The sequence below is a fragment of the Colius striatus genome, chromosome 23, assembly GCF_028858725.1.
Source record: "Colius striatus isolate bColStr4 chromosome 23, bColStr4.1.hap1, whole genome shotgun sequence".
NCBI lineage: Eukaryota > Metazoa > Chordata > Aves > Coliiformes > Coliidae > Colius > Colius striatus.
Window position 1 is genome coordinate 91,243 of NC_084781.1, and position 21,361 is coordinate 112,603.

Consider the following 21,361-nt stretch of genomic DNA (forward strand, 5'->3'; position numbering starts at 1 on the left):
AGCCTGCGAACTGTTCGCAGTATTGAGGACATTACAGTTGTTAAAAGATAAGAGAGGAACAATATTTACGGATTCTAAATATGCATTTGGGGTAGTTCACACGTTCGGAAAAATTTGGGAAGAGAGGGGCCTAATGAATTCTCAAGGTAAGGGATTAATACATGAGACCTTAATAAAGCAAACTTTGGAGGCATTAAGAGGGCCCAAACAAATTGCGGTAGTTTATGTAAAGGACCATCGAAAGGGAACCTCCACACAAATAAGAGGGAACAATTTAGCAGACAAGGAAGCTAAGAAAGCTGCGTTACTGGTGATAAAAGCAGTCGAACAAGATCCTGTACAAACGAAGTATGCTATGAAATTTACAAATCAGGAAAAAGGAAAATTGGAGCAAATGGGAGTAGTTGAACGAGAAGGAAAGTGGTGGTTACCTGATGAGAGAGAAATGCTCCCAAAAGGAGTAGCTTGGCGAGTTTTGAGAGAGTTTCATAGGCAAACCCACTGGGGGGTGCAGGCTCTGGTAGACCAATTTGCTAATAAATATATGACCCTGGGGGTGTATGATCTAGCAAAAAGAATCATTGGAGAATGTTTAACATGTCAAAAGATAAATAAACAGCGCCTTAGGGAAAGAGTCCCTGGGGGGAGGCAACTAGCCAAGAAGCCATTCGAAAGGATTCAGGTAGACTTTACGGAGTTACCGAAGGTAGGCAGATATAAGTATCTCCTAGTTTTTGTAGATCACCTAACTCACTTTGTTGAAGCCTTTCCAGTAGCTCGGGCCACTGCAAGGACGGTAGTAAAAATATTATTAGAGCATATCATACCTAGATATGGAGTCATGTCAGCTATCGATTCGGACAGAGGGCCCCATTTTACTTCCAAAATAATTAGAGAAACGTTAGAAGCTCTGGGAACCAAATGGGAGTATCACACTCCTTGGCACCCCCAGAGTTCAGGGAAAGTTGAAAGGATGAACGGGGAAATTAAACAGCACCTAGCCAAATTAATGATAGAGACCAAAATGAGCTGGGTGAAGTGTCTCCCCTTAGCCCTCTTGAACAACCAAGGGCTGATACAGGACTTTCCTCCTTTGAAATGTTATACGGAGTGCCCTATGATTTGGAGAAACCAATAGTACATCCTAAAGTGGAAGAAAAGATGTTACAAGAACACCTTATATAGCTCATGAAAAGGAGGCAAAAACTGTTAAAGCGAGGCCTGGTGGTTCAGAGACCACCTTTAGATATAGCAATATATAGTATTAAACCAGGAGATCAGGTACTCATAAAGACATGGAAGGAATCATCGTTAACCGCTCGCTGGGAGGGACCTTTCCTTGTTTTACTTACCACAGACACCGCAGTCTGCACCGCGGAAAGAGGTTGGACACGCGCTAGTCGGATAAAGGGTCCTGTCCTGCACACAGACTGGGAGGTCGCCGGGAAACCGGACGATTTGAAGGTGACTCTCAAGAGGAAACAAACACGTGACTCATAGCCCTGGACACTAGGCTTCTTATGGACAATTGTAAAGAATCATATAAGTCGCACATCGCATGTCATGTATGTAAGCAATGCAGTCTGTGGGTATGTCGCGTGTGTAACGGGTGCAGGATACAGCAGTGAAAAAGCTTGAAAGCTTTAACGAATACTGTAGAGGAGGTTGGTACAAAACGGTTCCACAATTAGAGGAGGAATTTAGGGATATAGAGTGTAGCAGACTATTTAGGTACCCTCTACACTATAAGTTCAGGCATTTGGGAGATAACCAAGAGAAAGTGTAAGAAGCGTTTTGGTAAGAAAAGATACAGGGAACATTCCAAACTTTGTGGGGATTCGGGACAGTGGCTAAGCCTTTGTATTCGAAAATAACCCTATTGGGTTGAGTATTGGAAAGTGGATTGTGGCAGAACAAGGAGAGAATTTAGGAGGCAATTCCCTGAAGACTACAACTGCTGCCGAGAAGATAACTCACCCAGCTATTCTAAAGCAACGGAATAGGCCCAGGGTAAGGCAGAGGGGTATCCTTGTGGGGATTGGCAAGTGCCTCTGAAAACTTCTAAAATAAAGCAGCTCCGTTAAGCAGAACAACCCTCAACAAAATGAAACTCCACTGGCTGATTTTCAGCCAACCAGGGGCTGGGTCGCTCTCCCTAATCCTCCTTACCTTACACCAACCTTTGGACCCTGTATCCTAAATCGATTTATTGAACTAATTAAGAGCCGTGTAGAGCAGGTACACCTTATGCTGCTACAGAAACGTGGTACTAATGAAGAAGCCGAAAGGACCTTATTAGCCCGAGACGCGGTAACTCGATTTGATCAACAAATAAATGAGTGAAAAGGAAAGGGGGGAATTGTAATAAGTAATGGTCAAAATTGTTATTGTTGAACAAATCAAGTGGGATTCAGTTGTATTATGCATATTGTTGTGAGCAATGACTGTGTTTGTGTAAGTCTTATTATGTGTTGTGGAACCTTGTAATAGTAGTTAAGTGGTTAAGCCAACACCTGGTCAGCGCTCGGAAGGTGCAACAAAATAGCGAAACTTCAAAGGCAGGAACACCCAGCAACATTTTTCACCAATCTGGAGCTGGTAGATGAGCAAGGACTACGCGTGGACACTGTCAACTGACCAACCAGGGGCCGATTCGTCGAAGTGTCCCAGCCCATGAAGGGGGGATAACATATATAAGGACATATGGAAAGTTGCGCGGGGGTGCCGTGGCGGAACTGTTGGACTTCCCCCGGTCACTCAGCGCTGTTTGCCCTTTTATCGCTTGCTACAATTGATTTAATAAAATTCTGTTTGGTTAAGAAAGCTTTAGAGGCTGATTCCTCTATAACAGGTGAGAGTGGGTGAGTGTGTTTTACATATGGGGCAGGGACAGGGGGAGTCTTTCAGCAGCAACCCTGCACTTGATCAGGGAGGGGCTCAGGTGGTCTCTCTACACAGTAAACACCTGAAGTGCAGCGCTGGTGTTCATGCACAATGCAGCCTTTCCCCATTGGTGTTATTTTACCCACTTTAACTTTGTACCTATTCACAGCAACAGCACAGCAGCCGTGTGTCAGCACAATGATTGAGGCATCCACTGTCTCCACGAGTTCCTCACAGCTCATTAGGGTGTCACAGAGGCCTGAGCAATTGCCAGACCAGGAGGAGGAACCTGACTTGTAGAGCTGCCTCTGAAGTGGCTGGAGGCCTCACCAGTGAAAGGGTTCTGATGTCCACTGTGCAAGTGTAGGTGCTTGAGCTGGAGGAGGAACACTCGATGTGGAGCTCACGTTGATGTGACAGTTCCTGAACCTTTTCCAGGGCTGGAGCAGGAACTTGGTGGAGCAAATTAAGAGAAGTTACAGCTTTTCCACACAGCTCTCTGACCTTATGAATGGCCTTTGTTGTGGACCAATGGCACAGACCTTAGTCAGCATTGCTGTGAAATTCCTCGAGAATAACCTTGGGCAGTTGATTTGAAGGCAATTGTCTGTCGATTCCTGATGTCACTGTGGTGCTCCAGGAATGCTCTTTAACACAGTCTGACATTCTGTCACAGTTCAGCCATCACCAGAAAACAACAGTTCCATTAGGATCTCACTATAGCCCACCCTTGCCTTAAAACCAGATGTACGACGTCCGAGTTCAACAGTGCTCTGTTGTCCAGGCAATGAGCAACTTTCTCGCATCAGGAACCCAAGAGTCCTAGTTCAGCTCTCAACTCCAAGTTTCCTTTGTGCCATCAGTCTCTTGCACCCAGAGGGAAGCCTACAAATTCCATGTCACTGCCATTTGTCAGCGCTGGGGTTTGATATTTCAGTGGTTGGTGTTTTCTCACTTGCTGTCCCGCCGTGTCTGCGACTGATGTTGATCTACTCTCGTAGCGTAGTATCAGATCAACCACGAGTGCCAATTGTTCCTTTATGGACATTAAGTCAGGTTTAAATAGTTCCTTATGTTTGTCCTTTATTCTCTAAATACCAACCAGTTCTTTTTGGCTTCCCCCGGCAAGATTTTACACAGGTTGTTGTGTCTTAATTCTGGCTTCCTTCACTGCAGGACAGCATCCAGTAATATGTGCAAGGATTCTTTTTCTGCCTGACAATGCCCACAGGATCGAATTTGTTTTTCTTGTCTACGCCTTGCCTCAGAATTGAGGAAGGATGTGAGGAGGATGACTGTCCATGCAATGACAGACATCGGGTGGCAGTAGCCCAGACGTCCTTGACCAATTGACCAATATCAATTGGAGAACGCTCCTGTCAGCTCTTCTCTGAAATGAAATGGATCAACATAAATGGATTTAACATAAAAAGAAATGCCTATTGTTATTAAGTGTAGGTGGAAAGGTTCCACCTTAACTACACAACGAAGTGACTCCAAATACCTGCAGAAGTCTTGAACAATGGAAGAAAATGAAAGGAGAAGTATGTTAATAGTGCTTTCTGTACTTTATGAGCCCCATGGTGTATGTTGGGATGAGTCCTTGAACATCAGATGAAGACAAAGTCTGAAGGAAATTGTTCGAGAAGTCCAAGTCAGGAGCAAAACTGCAAGTAGCATTAATGGGTCCCACTGAGGGCTGTTACTGACAAAGTCTCAGAGGGAGGGAACATCAGAGATGACTTCAGCCTGTTTCAAACATGGAGCCCCAGGGACACGTGGAGGGAGCCCAGAGGGGACCAAGAGGAAGGGAGGGAAGAGAAAAAGAGATTTAAAGCATCTTCTAGTAGGAGTGAGCCCTTTTGCTCTCAAGAAGGAGATGTGTGGGTCGAGGCTCCTCCCAGCTGCAGATAACCCAGGAAATTTCTGAGAGCATTTTTCAAGGGGAAGGTGAAGATGACTGGAAAGAGAAGGAGCTTTCCTGAGTCTGTGTTTTCCTTTTCTTAGTCTTGAAAATTTTCAAGGAACAAATGGAAAAGTATCTCTCTTGCTTGAATAAGTCACTGAGACTCTTGAGGTTTTACATGAAGTGATTGTTATGTCTGCTACAAACCTTCTAAAGAGCCTTCAGCCTCTGCTCTGCCCACGGACAGCAGCAGCATAACCTGTGCTGCCCTTTGCACTGCACACAGGAGTGTGTGCCCAGGCAGTGCCCTGACAACAAGCAGGTTACTGTAGGGCCCAGGTGAGTGCACAGAGCTGGGGATGGGCTCTGGGAGTGCTGGCAGGGAATAACAAGGGGCAGGGAGACACCTCTCCAGAAGAACAGCTCCAGGCAGCAGAGAGATGATCAGGGAGTGAGAAGAAACTAATCCAGAACTGTGGTGAGATGGAAAATTTGGAAAGTTCAATCTGCTGTTGTCTGTGCTCCGCTGGTGTTAATTCTTCTCTTCTGGCTGTGGGGCTCTCTGGGGATGGGAGTTGCAGCCACCGAGTCAGACATTGGTCCTGGGGTTCCTCCATGCAGCTGTGCCCATGGGAATGAAGTGTCCAAGCTTTCCTCTGAGCTGGGAGAGCAGATGCTGACAAACCCTTCTGTGTTGGGAGGGGTTTAGTGTGACAAGTTGTGAATATCAGCCCCGTCCCCCTGACACTTTCCCATATGCCCTTGGCAGCAGGGCAGGGATGGCTGCTCAAAAGCCCACGGGCACAGACCTGGCTGCTCATGGCACATTCTGCCAGCACAGAAAATGGAGCTCAGGTCAGTGACCTAATGAAGGTTTCTGCCAAAGGAAAAAATGATTCACCTGTTGCAGTGGGACAGTATACAAAAATGGGCTTAGGTTTTGGTGAAAAAATCCTTCCAACACTTGTCACTGTCTTTTCCTTTATCAGCACTGTCTGGTGCTCAGAGGCAGCAGATGTCCAACAGCAGCTCCATCAGCCAGTTCCTGCTCCTGCCCTTCGCAGACAGGCGGGAGCTGCAGCTGCTGCACTTTGGGCTCTTCCTGGGCATCTCCCTGGCTGCCCTCCTGGCCAACGGCCTCATCATCAGCGCTGTAGCCTGTGACCACCGCCTGCACACTCCCATGTACTTCTTCCTCCTTAACCTCTCCCTCATGGACCTGGGCTCCATCTCCACTATTGTCCCCAAAGCCATGGCCAGTTCCCTCTGGGACACCAGGGTCATCTCCTACTTGGGTTGTGCTGTACAGCTCTTTTTCTTCATCTTCTTGATCTCAGCAGAGTATTTTCTCCTCACCGTCATGTGCTACGACCGCTACGTTGCCATCTGCAAACCCCTGCACTACGGGCCCCTCCTGGCCAGCAGAGTCTGTGTGCACATGGCAGCAGCTGCCTGGGGCTCTGGGTTTCTCAATGCTTTGCTGCACACAGCCAATACATTTTCATTGCCCCTGTGCAAGGGCAATGCTGTGGGACAGTTCTTCTGTGAAATCCCACAGATCATCAAGCTGTCCTGCTCACACACCTACCTCAGGGAAGTTGGACTTCTGGCAGTTAGTGCTTCTTTAGCTTTTGGCTGTTTTGTGTTCATTGTAGTGTCCTACGTGCAGATCTTCAGGGCTGTGCTGAGGATCCCCTCTGAGCAGGGACGGCACAAAGCCTTTTCCACGTGCCTTCCTCACTTGGCTGTGGTCTCCCTGTTTCTCAGCACTGACATATTTTCCCATTTGAAGCCCCCCTCCATCTCCTCCCCATCCCTGGATCTGGTGGTTGCAGTTCTGTATTCAGTGGTGCCTCCAGCAGTGAATCCCCTCATCTACAGCCTGAGGAACCAGGAGATCAAGGATGCCCTTGGGAAAGTGCTGCAGAAGATCCTGTTTCACCATGAATAGAACCATAGAATCATTATGGTTGGAAAATACCTATCAGATCATGAAGTCCAAGCTCTCCCCTCATCCTTCCAAGCCCATCACTAACTCATGGCCCTCAGCACCTCAGATCTATGGCTTTGCAATATCTCCGCAGATGGGCACTCGCCCAGCTCCTTGGACAGCCTGGGACAGGGCCTGACAACCCTCTCAGGTAAAAAGTTCTTCCTCATCTTCAGCCTAAGCCTCTCCTGGTGCAACTTGAGTCCATTTCCTCTTGTCTATAATGTATTAATGGAGAGCTCTATGCCCACCTCACTACAGCACCCTTTCACGTATTTGCAGAGAATAATCCTGCCTCCTGTCAGTCTCCTCTTCTTTAGGCCAAATAACCTCTGTTCCCTCAGCCACTCCACGTCAGACTTGTGCTCCAATCCCTTCCCCAGCTCTCATGGTCATCTACGGAAACACTGCAGCCCCTCAGTGTCCCTGTGGCAGTGAGTGAGAGGTCCAACACTGAACACAGCCCTGGAGCTGCAGCCTCCCCAGGGCCCAGCAGAGGGGACAATCCCTGCCCTGGGCCTGCTGACACACTGTCATGGTTTGCCATGACAGCCTTTTCTGGTAAGGAGGAAGGGGCTGTGAAGATGGCTGTAACAAGTTGCTTGAAACTGTCCCCAGCTCTGAGCCAGACCCACTGCTGGGGCTGAGCCAATGAGATGCCTCCAGAATCACTTTTTAAGACGAAGCCAGAAGAGGAGGCTTCTTCTTCCTTCTACTTGTTTCTTCCTTCTTCTGTCCCTTCTTCTCCAACTGCTGTAGGAGAAGGAGTAGGAACAGTGAGAGAAACAAGCATGCAGACTCCAAGACCAGTGAGGGAAGAGAGATGTGCTGTAGCAGAGACTCCCGTGCATCCTGCAGAGAGGGCTGGTGAAGCTGAGATCTGTTTGCAATTTGCTAAAGACCCTGCATCAGGGGCAGTGGCTCAGTTCACTAAAGACCCCGCACCAGAGGCAGTGACTATGGCCAGATGAGGCCGTGTCCTGTGTGAGGGCCCCTGTATGGGCAGAAGCCGCAGCTGCTGGGAACAACCCACAGCAGAGCAGTTCGTTCAGGACTGTGTCCCAGGGGAGAGACCCTGTATCGAAGCAGGGGAAGGATGCCAGGAGTCATCCTCCTCTGAGCAGACAGAAGTGGCAGAGCCCATCTGTGAGAGACTGAGCACATCCCCCATTCCCTGTCCCCCTGAGCTGCTGAGGGGGGAGGAGGGAGAGATCTGGGGAGCAGCGAGCTGGGCCCAGGAATGAAGGAGGGCTGGGGGAGGGAGATCTTAAACTGCTGGTTGTCATTTTCTCATCATCCTGCTCCCTTTTTGCTTTTGTTCCGTTCTGTTTCTTGTAGAATAAACTTTCCTCCTTTCCTGTCTCAGAGCACTGGAGTCTGTTTTGCCTGGAACCGTCACTGGCAGCGAGCTCTCCCTGCCCTTGTCTCCATCCACAACAACCCTGGTGATCTTTTTACTCCCATTTCACTGGGGCCTCTGCCATCCTAACGAGGGTGGGAGTGAATGGGGGCACGGAGCGAGAGACTGTCGTGGTGCTTCATTGCTGGCTGGGCACAACCACGACACACACCAGTGCTGATCCAAGCCAGGATGCCACTGGCCTTCTTGTCCACCCGGGCTTGCTGCTGGCTCATGTTCAGATGCTGTCAATTAACACCCTCAGGGCCTTTTCTGCTGGTCAGCTTTCCAGACACACATCCTGAAGCCTCGAGCGATGCCTGGGGCTGGTGTGACCCAAGTTCAAGACCTGACCCTTGGCTTTGTTAAATCTCATTCACCTGGCCTTGACCCATGGCTCCAGCCTGGCTGGAGCCCTCTGGACAGCTTTCCTGTCCTCAAGGAGATGTATGGTGCTATACAGCTTGGTGTCATCAGCAAACTGACTGGGGTTGCTCTCGATCCCCTCATCTACACCATTGATAAAGACAGTAAAGAGAACAGGCCTCAGCACTGAACCCTGTTCTCAGCATTTATCTGAGGCCACGAGTCTGTTTTATTCTCTTCTGAAAATCATACTTTCACCTATTTTCCCTGGGCTCATACTGCTTCTCTTGAGTTTTATCTGGTTGTGTTTGACCCCACCACAGCACTTTGTCAGATGTGACCTGTCCAATAGCAACTCCTCGATAAAAGCAGATGTGTCAGGTGCCGTGCCCCAAGACTGGGCTCTTCCTTCACAGTTCCTTCCAACAAATGTCTATGGAATTGCTGTTATACAGGGTCCTTTCTCCTTGTGTGTTCTCCCTGTGTTTGGGGATAAGCTCACGGTACCTTTGGGCTCAATTGCACCAAATGTTCTGGTTTTAGAGACTCTCTTCTTGGTGTCTAATGGCCATGGAGATGTTGCAGGGGCTCCCCATTGGCTCCTCAGGGACTGGCTGCTTCACGTATGCCCAGACTGATGGCATAGACAGATGTCTCTGTGAATGGACTTGGAGGGGCCAGGAGAGGATGGAGACTCACTGTGTGCCCTGGGCTGGGAGTGAAGACTCAGAGGTGAAACGCTCTCAAAAGTGATGTCTCCCAGAAGGAAAGTGCTACATGGAGATATCTCCAAACAAGAACTCTGCAGTGCTACTAGAGTAAGTGGGGAGCAATAGGTAGAGAGGAGGATGACTGGAGAGATGTGGGAGCTGCCTGAGGAGGCCCAGGACTATCGATCTGTCCTGGGTAGTGTGACTGGTGGCAGCAGAAAAGGGAGGAATTACTGTCAGAATTGAGGATCATCTGCAATATGAACACAGGAGAACCTGAGATGGACTAGTCTCTGTTTCCTCATGCTCCATTACCAGCCCTAGGGTTGATGGGGAAGCTGACCTCCTTCTCTGCCCTCTGGGAGCTGCTGTGCCCTTCAGAGGCGCTTTGGGGCGAGTGCCCAAAGCTCTCAGCACCCTGCGCTGGACAGCGCCAAGAAGAGCAGCCAGAATGTTCATGGCTCAGAGCCAGGGCTCAAGGGGCAGACAGCTTGGCCCCAAAGATGCAGGAGAGAAGGGCCTGGTCTGTGCCATATTCCCTGGACACCCTGGGGAAGCTGCCCCAGGAAAATTGTCCCAGACCAGCCCCAGACACCGGCCATTTCCATCTCTGGCTGTACACCCCAGCCCTGAGGGGGGACCTTTGCTGCATGGTCTCCTCCATCCTTCTCGAGAGCTCAATGAAAGCCAACTTCTCTGCCATTAATGACAAAAAGGAAAGTAGTTTCCTGCTGACTGTTTTAATACACCAGGTCCCACAGTTCTTGCCATAGCTGGTCTCTCAAACAAGCCCTTTCTCAGACACCTCCAGCTCCATCAGGTGCTCATGGCCTTGTCTCCACCAATACTGAAAATCCCCATTGCTTGGGATCCCACCAGCTGCTCTGGGGCTTTGCTCCAGTCTTGAATTCTGAGGCATGTCTCTAAAACCCATCTCTCTCCACTTCTCCTTGTCCATAACGTGCTCCAGGACCCAACCATCCTTCTGGCCTCTGCAGGACTTGCTCCTATCTCTCAGGCTCTCTCTTGTGCTGGAAGCCCCAGACTGGACACAGTGGTCCTGATGTGCTCCTGTGCTGGGTGACCTGTTAGCAAAAGCCAGCCAGACACCCAGCTGCTCATCATCAATGGGTCCAAGGGAGAAAAACAACCAGAAATGCTCATGGATGAAGAGAAAGAAAAGGAGATCACTTGTCAATCATGGGCAGAAAGTTGTTGACATCAGGATGACCAATTGACCTTTTTACCAATTTGTTTTCAAAAATGGATTTTGAGAAATGATGACAAAAAGATTTGTGACCATTCTCCCTCCCTTCAACTTTTTCCAGACTCAGGTTACTCTTTTGTTCTCAACTTCTCCACCCACTCAAGCCCAAGACAAGCAGAGGGGGCTGGCGACTGCGGTGGTTACAATCAGTACAGCACGTCTCTGCCACTGCTTCTTCCTTTTGTGAACTCAGATATAAATTCTCTCTGTAGTTGCTACCAGTAACTGAGCAACGTGGTCTGACCTCAGAGATGAGCCTGCTTGGAACTGAGTGTTGGACTTGAGACCTCCTGAGCCCCCTTCTACCCTGAAATGTCCTATGAGCCTATGATGTAGAGACCCTCACCTCCAGCTTCATCCTGTCTTGTAGAGCATGTGGCAAGGAGCAGGCTCTTAGAAAGGCTGGTTGGGAAGAGACTCTTGGTGACTGTAGTCCACATTCCAGCTTGGCTTTGACTTGGAAAACCTGAAACCTGGAGGGCTCCAAAGGTGGTGAGTACAGCAATGCTCCTTGTCCATTCTGTTTTTCCTGAGGTTCAGCCTGAAGATCTCAAGAGGCAGTTTGAAGTTGTGTTCTCAGTCATACCAGATGTGTTTAAGACTCCTGCAGCTCGTGTTTTACACCCCTCACTCCATCTTGGCAGATTTCATCTGCCTGCTCTCCATTGTCCTTTTGACACACAAGCCCACTGGCTCATGGGGCAGCCATCATGACTCCCAGGACACTCCTCAGCTGCTATGGTCACTGTCCACACAGTGAAGCTGAGGTTCTGATCTTGGCTGTTCAGGGGCACCTGAAACAGCTCTTCACCTGCAAAAGACTAATTGAGGTGGGACAAGGCAGTTGAACTTATCCTGACCATCTTTACATCTGGCTTCCTGCTGTGGCCATGGGGAACCTGAGTGCTTTCTCTGAAATGATGGAGAGAAAACTGCACTAAAATCATCAAGAGAAATAATCTAGTTCTGTGGCTTTCCAGAGGCCTTTCCTGTGCTGCTGCCAGGCCCTGGGGCCTGTTCCTGCCAGAACAGCAGGAGCTGGGTGTCTCCTGATGGCCCTGGTGCATGGGAAGGCCTTTGAGCTGGGCCAGGCTGGGGCACACAGGCAGCTCATCCTTGGTGCCATGCAGGATGTATTTGGGGAAGAGTCTCCTCTCCAGCTGCAGCTGGTTCTGGAGGTGTTGGATGCAGGTGGACTGGTGACCTTCCTTCCGCCAGGGCATCGTGCTGAGGAGATCCTGGAGCTTGCTTTGGGCCTCCCTGCTGCCTCTGCTGGGCTTCATGTTCTCCTTGGCCAGTTGACCCTGCAGGTCCCTTGCCTGGTGACTGTTCTTGGTGTGCTCCTGGCGCAGCAGCTCCTGTGTCTCTCGGACCTCGGCCTCCTTCCAGCACAGCAGCCCTGGGCCTCGGCCTCCTGCTGCTGATGGTTCAGCTCCTACAGCCGCTGCAGCTCCAGAATCCATCTCTGCTCCAACTCAGGTTGGAGCCACTTGGACAGGAGCTGCTGCTCCTTCACCAAAGCCACCTTCAGCTCCCGGGTTTCAGCATCCAGGTCACAGCTCAGCTCTTGCTGCAGAGAAGTTCTTGCTGCAGCTCAGCCCACAGGGCTTCCAGCTCCCACCTCTGCTGCTCCTTCTGCGTGAGGCTGCCAGGGACTTGTGAAAACCACTGGCATGATCCACGACTGTATCGTCAAAGGGATGGTTGAACAGTGAAGAACCAGCAGAGTCTGAACATGAAAGAAGACGTGGAGACCCTAGTGGGATGTACTTGGCCTTCAAGACCTGCCAGGTATCTACTGGATAGAGAAGGAACCGACCTTGTGTCACAGTGGTGGTGGGATTCTGTCACTGGCCCAAAGGCACTGACTTTGTAGACATACCCTGAGTGGTGCAGGAGAACACTGATGGAGAACTGAGAGACGTGACTCTCCCTGTGCCTCATGACTCCATTTGCTCAGCTGAACACATCTAGAGGCTTCCCTGGCCATGGAGAACAGTCACAGGTTCAACTGCGCTACACGTGGGCACCTTCTGGCATGTCAGTGGGCCAAAGTAATGTCCCATGAGCCTGGAAGAACATGCCCAAAATCCTGACTGGTCACTAGGAATGGCTGCATTAGAGTCTGCAGTTACCAGCATGCATCTTGGTCTCTTCTGACACCAGATATGTCCCCAGGAATCTGTGTTTGAGCATCTGACTGCTGCCCTCCACCTCCAGCAATGAGCAAGGGAGCTGACATAAGGAGGTCATGATCAGGAGGCAATTTAACAGCATCACAGAATTGTTTAGGCTAGAAAAGACTGTTGAGTCCAAACTTTCCTACAGCACTGCAACATCCAGCACTGTTCAGAACTACATATACACATCATTGCAATATCTCCTGGGAGGGAGACTCCACCACTGGGCAGCCTGTGCCAGTGCCTGGCAACCCTTTCACTGAAGACACTTTTATGATCTATATCTCTGATATATAGGTCTCTAAGGCAGAGAGGTGGGAGCTGGTGCACAGGAGCTGTATCCTGCACCTCCAGTCTTCAGTGGAGGGAAAAGGGTGCAAATCCCCAGTGGCCTCAGAAATGGGCAAGGAGGTGAGGAGGAAGGCTGTCCATACAGTGCCACACCTCAAGAGACTACTTTCAGTCTTGTCAAGGCCTTTTTAGGAGACACTCTGAACCAATATCAATTGTGAAATGTTTGCATTATCTCATGGTTTTTATGAAGTTCACTTGGAAATCTTCCTCCTTAACTGTACAATGAAATGACTCCAATTCCCTGCACAAGCCTTGAACACTTGAAGAAAATTGAAGGACGAAAAAGAGCTCATTAGGGCTTACTCTAACGAGCTCCACGTTGTACGTGGGGCTGAGTCCTCCAACCTCCAAGGATGAAGGAGTCTTGAAAAAATTGCTCAAGGAGTCCATGTCAGAAGCAAAACCGTAAGTACCATGAAGCATTAATGGGTCCCACTGAGGGCTGTTACTGACAAAGCCTCTCCAGGGACTCGTTTGGGCAAGGAACTGGAGGCCATGGTTGCAGGGAGCCAAGGCCCTGTGCAGGTGGCTCTGATGCTGAGAGAGAAGGAAACTGGAAAAGAATAAACTGAGAACCTCAAAACAAAGTTTCTCCTTTTTTCCCTCCTGGTCTTGGACCCAACTCTGTCTCCTTTGGGAGAAATGTGGGTGCTGGAAAGAAGCTGAGGGAGGGAACCTCAGGGGTAACTTCATCCTGTTTTAAAGTTGGAGCTCCAGGGACTCCTGGACAAAGCCCAAAAGGGACAGAGAGGAGAGGAGTGTAGTGGGAGAAGGGTTAAAAGCATTTCCCGGCAGGGCAGGATCCTTTTGCTGTTAAGAGGGTGCTGTGTGGGTCAGGGCTGCTCCCAGCTGCAGATCACCCCCAGGGACATTGCTGAGGGCACTTTTCAGAGGAACATGAAGGCAGGGACTACTGTGAAGAGAATGACCTATCCTGAGGCTGTGTTTTCAGTTTCCTATGCATAGGAAATTTAGGGGCAGAAATGGACAAGGAGCTCTCATGCTTGAAAAAGTCACTGAGAGTCCTGATCTGTAACATGGAGTGACCAGTAGGTCTGTTTAGAGCCTGCTAAAGTGCCTTCAGCCTCTGCTCTGCCTATGGACAGCAGCAGCATCACCTGTGCTGGACCCATGCGGGTTCTTCTGAGCCGCCCTTCTGAGGGGCAGGGAAACACCTCCCACCAGGCAGCTGGGACGTGAGAAAAAACTAATCCCAGGTATGTTGTTGGAGGGAGAAAGAAAAACCTCTGTATCACCCCCTTCAATGCAGAGCCTTCCTCTGAGAAATTCCCCTCTCCCACCCAGCAAAGCCTCTGCTCTCAGGGCTGTGTGGGACAAAGCATGAACAACCTCCTCTTTGGCCAGAGCTCCAGGAAAGCCCTGCTGCAGCTCTGCAGCCACGGGTTCTGTTACCTCTGCAGAGCACAGGGACTAAGAGCAGCTGCCTGAGATGTTGGTGTCTGGGAGGTGCTAGCACAGCAGGGTAAGGGTCCTACTTGCCTCTCTCAGCCAGATCCTCATTGTGGTTTGCCTTGATTCTCCACTCTGATTCTGTTATTATTCTCTTGTTCTGGCTGTGGGGCTCTCTGGGGATGGGAGTTGCAGCCACCGAGTCAGACACTGGTCCTGGGGTTCCTCCATGCAGCTGTGCCCATGGGAATGAAGTGTCCAAGCTTTCCTCTGAGCTGGGAGAGCAGATGCTGACAAACCCTTCTGTGTTGGGAGGGGTTTAGTGTGACAAGTTGTGAATATCAGCCCCGTCCCCCTGACACTTTTCCATGTCCCCACGGTAGCAGGGCAGGGATGGCTGCTCAAAATCCCACGGGCACAGACCTGGCTGCTCATGGAACACTTGGCCAGTACAGAATGAAGCTCAGGTCAATGGCCTAAATGAAGGCATGAGAAGGAAAAATGATTCACCTGTTGCAGTGGGACAGTATACAAGAATGGGCTTGGGCTTTGCTGAACTAATCCCACACATCACTGTCTTTTCCTTTATCAGCACTGTCTGGTGCTCAGAGGCAGCAGATGTCCAACAGCAGCTCCATCAGCCAGTTCCTGCTCCTGCCCTTCGCAGACAGGTGGGAGCTGCAGCTGCTGCACTTTGGGCTCTTCCTGGGCATCTCCCTGGCTGCCCTCCTGGCCAACGGCCTCATCATCAGCGCTGTAGCCTGTGACCACCGCCTCCACACCCCCATGTACTTCTTCCTCCTCAGCCTCTCCCTCATGGACCTGGGCTCCATCTCCCCCACTGTCCCCAAAGCCATGGACAGTTCCCTCTGGGACACCAGGGTCATCTCCTACTTGGGTTGTCCTGTACAGCTCTTTTTCTTCATCTTCTCGATCTCAGCAGATCTCAGTTCTTCCGTGAAGTTCCCCAGATCCTCAAGCTGTCCTGCTCACACACCTACCCAGGGAAGTTGGGCTGATTGGTTTTAGTGCTTTACCAATTTTAGGCTGTTTTGTGTTCATTGTGGTGTCCTATGTGCAGATCTTCAGGGCTGTGCTGAGGATTCCCTCTGAGCAGGGACGGCACAAAGCCTTTTCCACATGCCTCCTTCACCTGGCTGTGGTCTCCATATTCATTGTCACTGCCATGTTTGCCTACCTGAAGCCCCCCTCCATCTCCTCCCCATCCATGGATCTGGTGATGGCAGTTCTGTACTGGGTTGTGCCTTCAACAGCAAACCCCCTCATCTACAGCCTGAGGAACCAGGAGATCAAGGATGTCCTATGCAAAGTGACTAAAAGGATCCTGTTACGCTGACAATAACTTGTCTCTGATACTCTGCACATGTCTCAGTGTGTATCCATGATTCTATTTTGGTCTCTTTTGACAATCATGCTTTATTTTCTTTCTCTTGAGATTTCTTCTGGTTGTGATTGACCCTTCTACAACCATGTGTCTGCTGTCACCTCTCCGATAGCAACTCATTAATAAGAGAACCTCCCACGTGCAGTGTCTGAAAGCTGGGCTCTTCCTTCCAATAAATAATCTAGAGGACTGTTTATTTTAAGGTGTCTTTTCTCCTTGTTTGTTTGTTAATGTTTTGCATTAAGCTCACTGTTCCTTTGGACTCTATTGTACCACATCTTCTGAGTTTACCGTCTCTCTTCTTGGTGTCCAGTAGCATATAGTGCTTTTGGCCCACATGCCCTCCCCAGGACCTGCATTGACCCTTCCATGTATGCCCAGAGTGATGGCAGAGGCAGGTCTTTCTGGCAAAGAATCCTGAGGGGTCAAGAGAGGATGGGGACTTGTTGTGAGCCCTGGGCTGCGACTGAATGAAGTGTGTACTGTGCTTGTGTGGACAGGTTTTGGTAGCAGGGTGCTACAGGGGTGGCTTCTTTAAACAAAGAGCTTCTGGAAGCTTCCCCTGTGTCTGACAGGGCCAGCCAGTCAGCTCTGAGATGGACCCGCCGCTGCCTAAGGCCGAGCCAACTAACGATGGAGGTAACGCCTCTGGGAATAACAGATTGGAGAAGGGGAGGAAGGTGCTGCACAGATGCTGAACTGCAGCAGAAGGGAGTGAGAATGTGAGAACCACACCTCTGCAGATAGCAAGGTCAGTGCAGAAGGAGGGGGAGGAGGTGCCCAGGCACTGGAAGACAGACTCCCTTGTGCCCTGTGCTGCAGCCCGTGGGGAGGCAGCTGTGCCCCTGCAGCCCAGGGAGGCCACAGGAGAGCAGAGAGCCACGGGCAGCCCGTGGAGGAGCCCAGGCCGCAGTGGGTGGGTGCCTGATGGAGGCTGTGATTGCGTGGGAAGCTCAGCCTGGAGCAAGCTCCTGGGAGCCCGTGGGGAGAGAGGAGCCCAGGCCAGAGCAGGTTTGCTGTCAGGACTCGTGACCCTGTGAGGGCCCCAGGCTGCAGCAATCTGTGCCTGAAAGACTGTTCTCCTGGTGGGTGACCCACGCTGAAGCAGGGTGTGAGGAGCCCCAAATAGCTCTCCAGTAACTCCAGGTTCACCCCCAGTGCTCCCCAGTAGCTCCCAGTTCACCCCTCAGTAGCCATTTGTTCCTCCCAGTAGCCCCTAGAAGTCCCAAATACCTCCCCAGTCACTCCCAGTTCACCCCCAGCAGTTCCCAGGAGGTCCCAGTGCCTCCCAGTTCACCTCTCAGTAGCCCCTTCTGCCTCCCAGTAGCCCCTAGAAGCCCCCAAAAGCTGCCCAGTAACATCCAGTAGCTCACAGTTCACACCCAGAAACTCCCAGTACTTCCCAGTGCCTCCCAGTAGGCCTCAGTTCACCACTCCATTTCCCCAAATAGCTGAGGCACAATGAAAGGAGCCGTGGGTGCCCTTGGCTGGCCGTGGGGTGCTGAGAGCTTGAGGCAGGGTGAGACAGGGAGTGGTGTGAGGGGGATCCCTCTGCTGTCAGCAGGGGCTGGGGCTGTGCAGGCTCACAGGGGACGGGCAGAAAGGGGCAGGAACAGGGCGCTGGGCACTAGTGAAACGGGAGGAAAACGATATCGAAGGATATTATGGATTGAGACAAGGGCAGGGAGAGCTCAGTCAGAGGGCCCCACGTTTCCATGGTGCCTTTGGGGCCCAGGACACGCCATGTAAGGCCACAGGGCCTCACTCCCTTGTGACGTCAGGCCCAGGACAGGTATATAAGGCCGCGCTCGCCACCCCGGCCATGGCAGACGCTGCCTCTGCTCGCTGAAGGGAGACGGCAGCTGCATGGGGCTCAGGGGCTGCCGCCTCTCGCAGACCCAGCGAACGGACGTTGGTGGCCGTTAACAGAAGTGCTTTGTAGCCAACACCATGGCACAGGCTGCGGTGGGCCGAGGGCCAGCGGCACGCAGCAGGCTCTGGCCCCAGCAGGAGCCAGCACAAGCCGCTGCCAGACGTGTGCAGGAGGAGGAGCAGAGGTGGGAGCTGGAAGCCCTACAGGCTGAGCTGCAGGAGGAGCAGCTCCTCACCCAAGAGCTGCTCTGCAAGTTCGATGCTAAAACCAAGGAGCTGGTGGAGATTTTGGCAAAGAAGCGGCAGCTCCTGGCAGAACGGCTCCAGTCCAAGTGTGAGAGGAGACTGGCTCGGGAGCTGCGGCGGCTGCAGGAGCTGAACCGGCAGCAGCGGGAGGCCGAGACTTGGCGGGTGCTGCGCTGGAAGGAGGCCGAGCTCCGAGAGACACAGGAGCTGCTGCGCCAGCAGCGCGATGTGGCCATTAGCCGTGTGCAGGAGCTGCAGCAGCAGCTGGCCGAGGAGTTGGTGAGGCCCAGCCGAGGGGGCAGGGAGGCCCTAGGAAAGCTCAAGGGTCTCCTCAGCACGGTCTCCTGGGAGCGGGAAGACTGCAACCGCCACCTCCAGAACCAGCTGCAGCTGGAGAGGACGCTGTTCACCAAATACATCCTGCAGAGCTTTGAGGGTGAGCTGCCCGTCTCCCCCAGCACGGCCCAGCCCAGAGACTCTCCTTGGGACCAGGGCCACCCGGAGACACAGAGCTCCAGCTCCTCGGACAGGAACACGCCCCAGGCCCCGGCAGCACCACAGGAAAGGCAGCCGGAAAGCCACAGCGTCAGACAGCAAACAACATTCTGGGCTCTGCTCCAGCTGACAGAGCGGGACAACCTGGTGCTGCTCGGCAGCCCATGCAGAGGGCTGCTGGAGCAGGAGACGCAAGAGAGTGCTCTGGAGAGGGAGAGCCGCCACCTGCCACAGCGCAGCTCTCCAGAAGTGTGCAAGGAGGCAGAGAGGCTGCAGCAGATAACTGCTCAAGTGACTCCTCTCGACATGCGGCTGCAAGAGAGATCCAGGCAGCTGCAGGTGAGCATTGAGCGCCTGAACAGTGCTCCACTGCAGCTGCTCAGCCAAAGCTCCAGAGAGGAGCTGAGCCCGGCATCGTCTCCTGAGCACAGCGCTGGAGCAATGGGACACCCTGACGGGGCTTTGCTGGCCCAGGCCGAGCCGCAGGGCTGCTCCCAGGAGGCCGCTGAGGAGCTTCAGGCCCACGAGGGCTCCTCTTCTGACAAGAGCACCCGCTGCCCAACTCCTGTGGAGCTCCAGGGGCAGCTGGTGCAGGAGACAAAGGAAAACACCGCCCTGGCTGAGGAAAATGCTCGGCTGTGTCAGCAGATGGGTTTGACAGAAAGGGCGATGGAGGTGAGTGGCAACAACATCTGTCCTCAAACCCAACTGGAAGAGCCAGGACAGAAACTGAAAGCCATGAGAGACATGGCAGAAAGGAATGAACAACTGCTGAAGGGACTGAAGGAGATAAAGTCGGCGCTCAAGAGGAAAGAAGAGGACATCGACAGCTGGCAGAGGGCTCTGGCAGTAGAGCACAGGGAACGCCTGCAGATGATTCAAGCCAAGCTGACTGGGCTGGCTGAGCTGTGTCATCAGACAAACGAAGAACTGAGCAGATATTTTAGAAGCTCGGCCAACTGGAAAGAGAAAGATCCGAGCCAAGGATTTCTAGGCCACAACACGCTGCCCTGGATGCAGCCGAGGAGCCCATCCCCACAGAGGCTGTGAGGAAAGTGCCAACAGAGCTTTGCAGATTCCTCCCTCAACACCTGACCTGGTGATCCAAAAGTGCCCAGAGACAAGGGATTCATAGCAGGACACAGCTGGTGTCTGTCCTGTCTTCCATCTTCTTATTAAAACGTTTCATCGCTAAGCCTCAGTGTAATCTCTCTCTCTGTCCCGGGTACAGGTGAACTGGAGGCGCTGTGGTGGGGATGAGGTGGGTTATTGTTTCACAGTGTTTTTTCCCTTTGGTCCCTGTAGGATGCCCTGTTGTCTTCACCATCGTGGCGTTGTATCCCACGCGTAGCCGGGTGGGTGCAGCCCTCGTGACATCAGTGCTGAGAGAAGGTGACTGAGAGCATGGATAGGTCAGGGAAGGTGCCGTTGTCACAAAGGGCCCGGCCCCAGCATCCCGGCAGCGTGGGCAGCGGCTGAGCAGTATGCTCAGGCCCTCTGCAGTGCGGAGCAAAGCCCAGGGCTCCATCTTTGGTTGAGATTCCGAAACATCTGGCAGGGTAGAGTAAGGGTGGACACTCCTTCCTTTCCTGGCATCTCTCAAGTGGGAGACATCACGAGACCTTTTACATTTTGGAGACTTGCTCTGTGGTGAGGGTCCAAGTGTGGAGATCGGAGAGTGCCAGGGCCGCTGGGGAAGGTGGAGCCTCAGCTTTGGTGGAGATTCTGAGACACAGTTAAGGAGAGAAGAAAGGTGGGCACTTCCTTCATTCCTTCTGGGCACAAAATGGAGACATTCTCCATTGTGGACAGAAAGAGGCTTTCGGAAGTCCTCAATGCCTTTGGAAGCATTTTGTTTTCTGACTGGGAAGGATTTCCTAGGAGATGCAGCATCTGTGTGGGAGATTTCCATCAGAGCCAGCCGTGCACTGGGCTTCTCTCCTTTGGGAAGCCTGAACAGAAACTGCCTTTCATCCTGGCTGCTGTAGCCTGAGCAAAAGGAAGGAGCCTCCACACCCTCCCTGGGCAGCCTGGGCCAGGGGCCCCTCACCTCAGCACGAAAGGACTTTCTCCTTGGGATTAGGTGGAACTTGTAGTGTTCCAGCTGATGTCCATCACCCCTTGCGGCTGGAGTTGGTCACAAGCACACTGCTTTGTCTGGTTTGTCGTGAGACTTATTCAGCAGAGCTCAGGTTTTTAGTTCCTTTATGGTATATTGGTGGTTTCTGGGGAATGTGGCTCTGGGGCATGTTGTACCCAACTTCAGTGATGTTAAAAATGCAGCCATGGGCATGAACTTGGATCTGGGTACACTTGAGATCAGAAGGGAAGCAGAGTGTTAGCCTAATATGGCAGCTTTTGCTACTCTGTCCCAAAGACGTGCTGTTAGACTGAAGTTAGCAAATACACACCACAGAATGGAGAGGAGAATGAGAAGGGTGTTTGTGATGGGTTTGCAGCCCTTTAAGCTCACCGAGTCCAACCCCTGACGCTGCCAGGCCCATCACTAAACTAAACCATCTCCCTCAGCACCTCATGTGGGCAGCTTTTGAGTATCTCCAGGGACGGGGACTCCACCACCTCCCTGGGCAGCCCTCTCCAGTGCTTCATAACCTTCCTGCTTGGTTAAAAAGTTCTCCCTGATGTCCAATCTAAAGCTCCCCTGGGGCAACTTGTGCCCATGTCCTCGTGGTGCCTTTGCAGAGCTGGGACAAGCCTCTCCCGCTGGGCTCATCGCCAGGGCTGCATCTGCAGAGGCTCTGAGGAGGAGCAAAGCTTCGTGCAGCTCGGCGCAGCCTTTTCTGGCGCCTGCGCGAGACGCCTGGGCTGGGAGGTGCCCAGAAGGGCCGTCCCTGGGGAAAGCAGGAGGGGAAAGCAC

General features: G+C 51.9%; 1 protein-coding gene across 1 annotated transcript; it reads left to right on the forward strand.

Moving 5' to 3' along the window:
* The first annotated feature begins 5,792 nt into the window (after positions 1-5,792).
* Positions 5,793-6,740, forward strand: LOC133627624 (olfactory receptor 14J1-like). Its single transcript, XM_062014029.1, has one exon. The coding sequence runs from the start codon at positions 5,805-5,807 to the stop codon at positions 6,738-6,740; it is 936 nt and encodes a 311-aa protein (XP_061870013.1). The 5' UTR covers positions 5,793-5,804.
* The last annotated feature ends 14,621 nt before the right edge of the window (positions 6,741-21,361 follow it).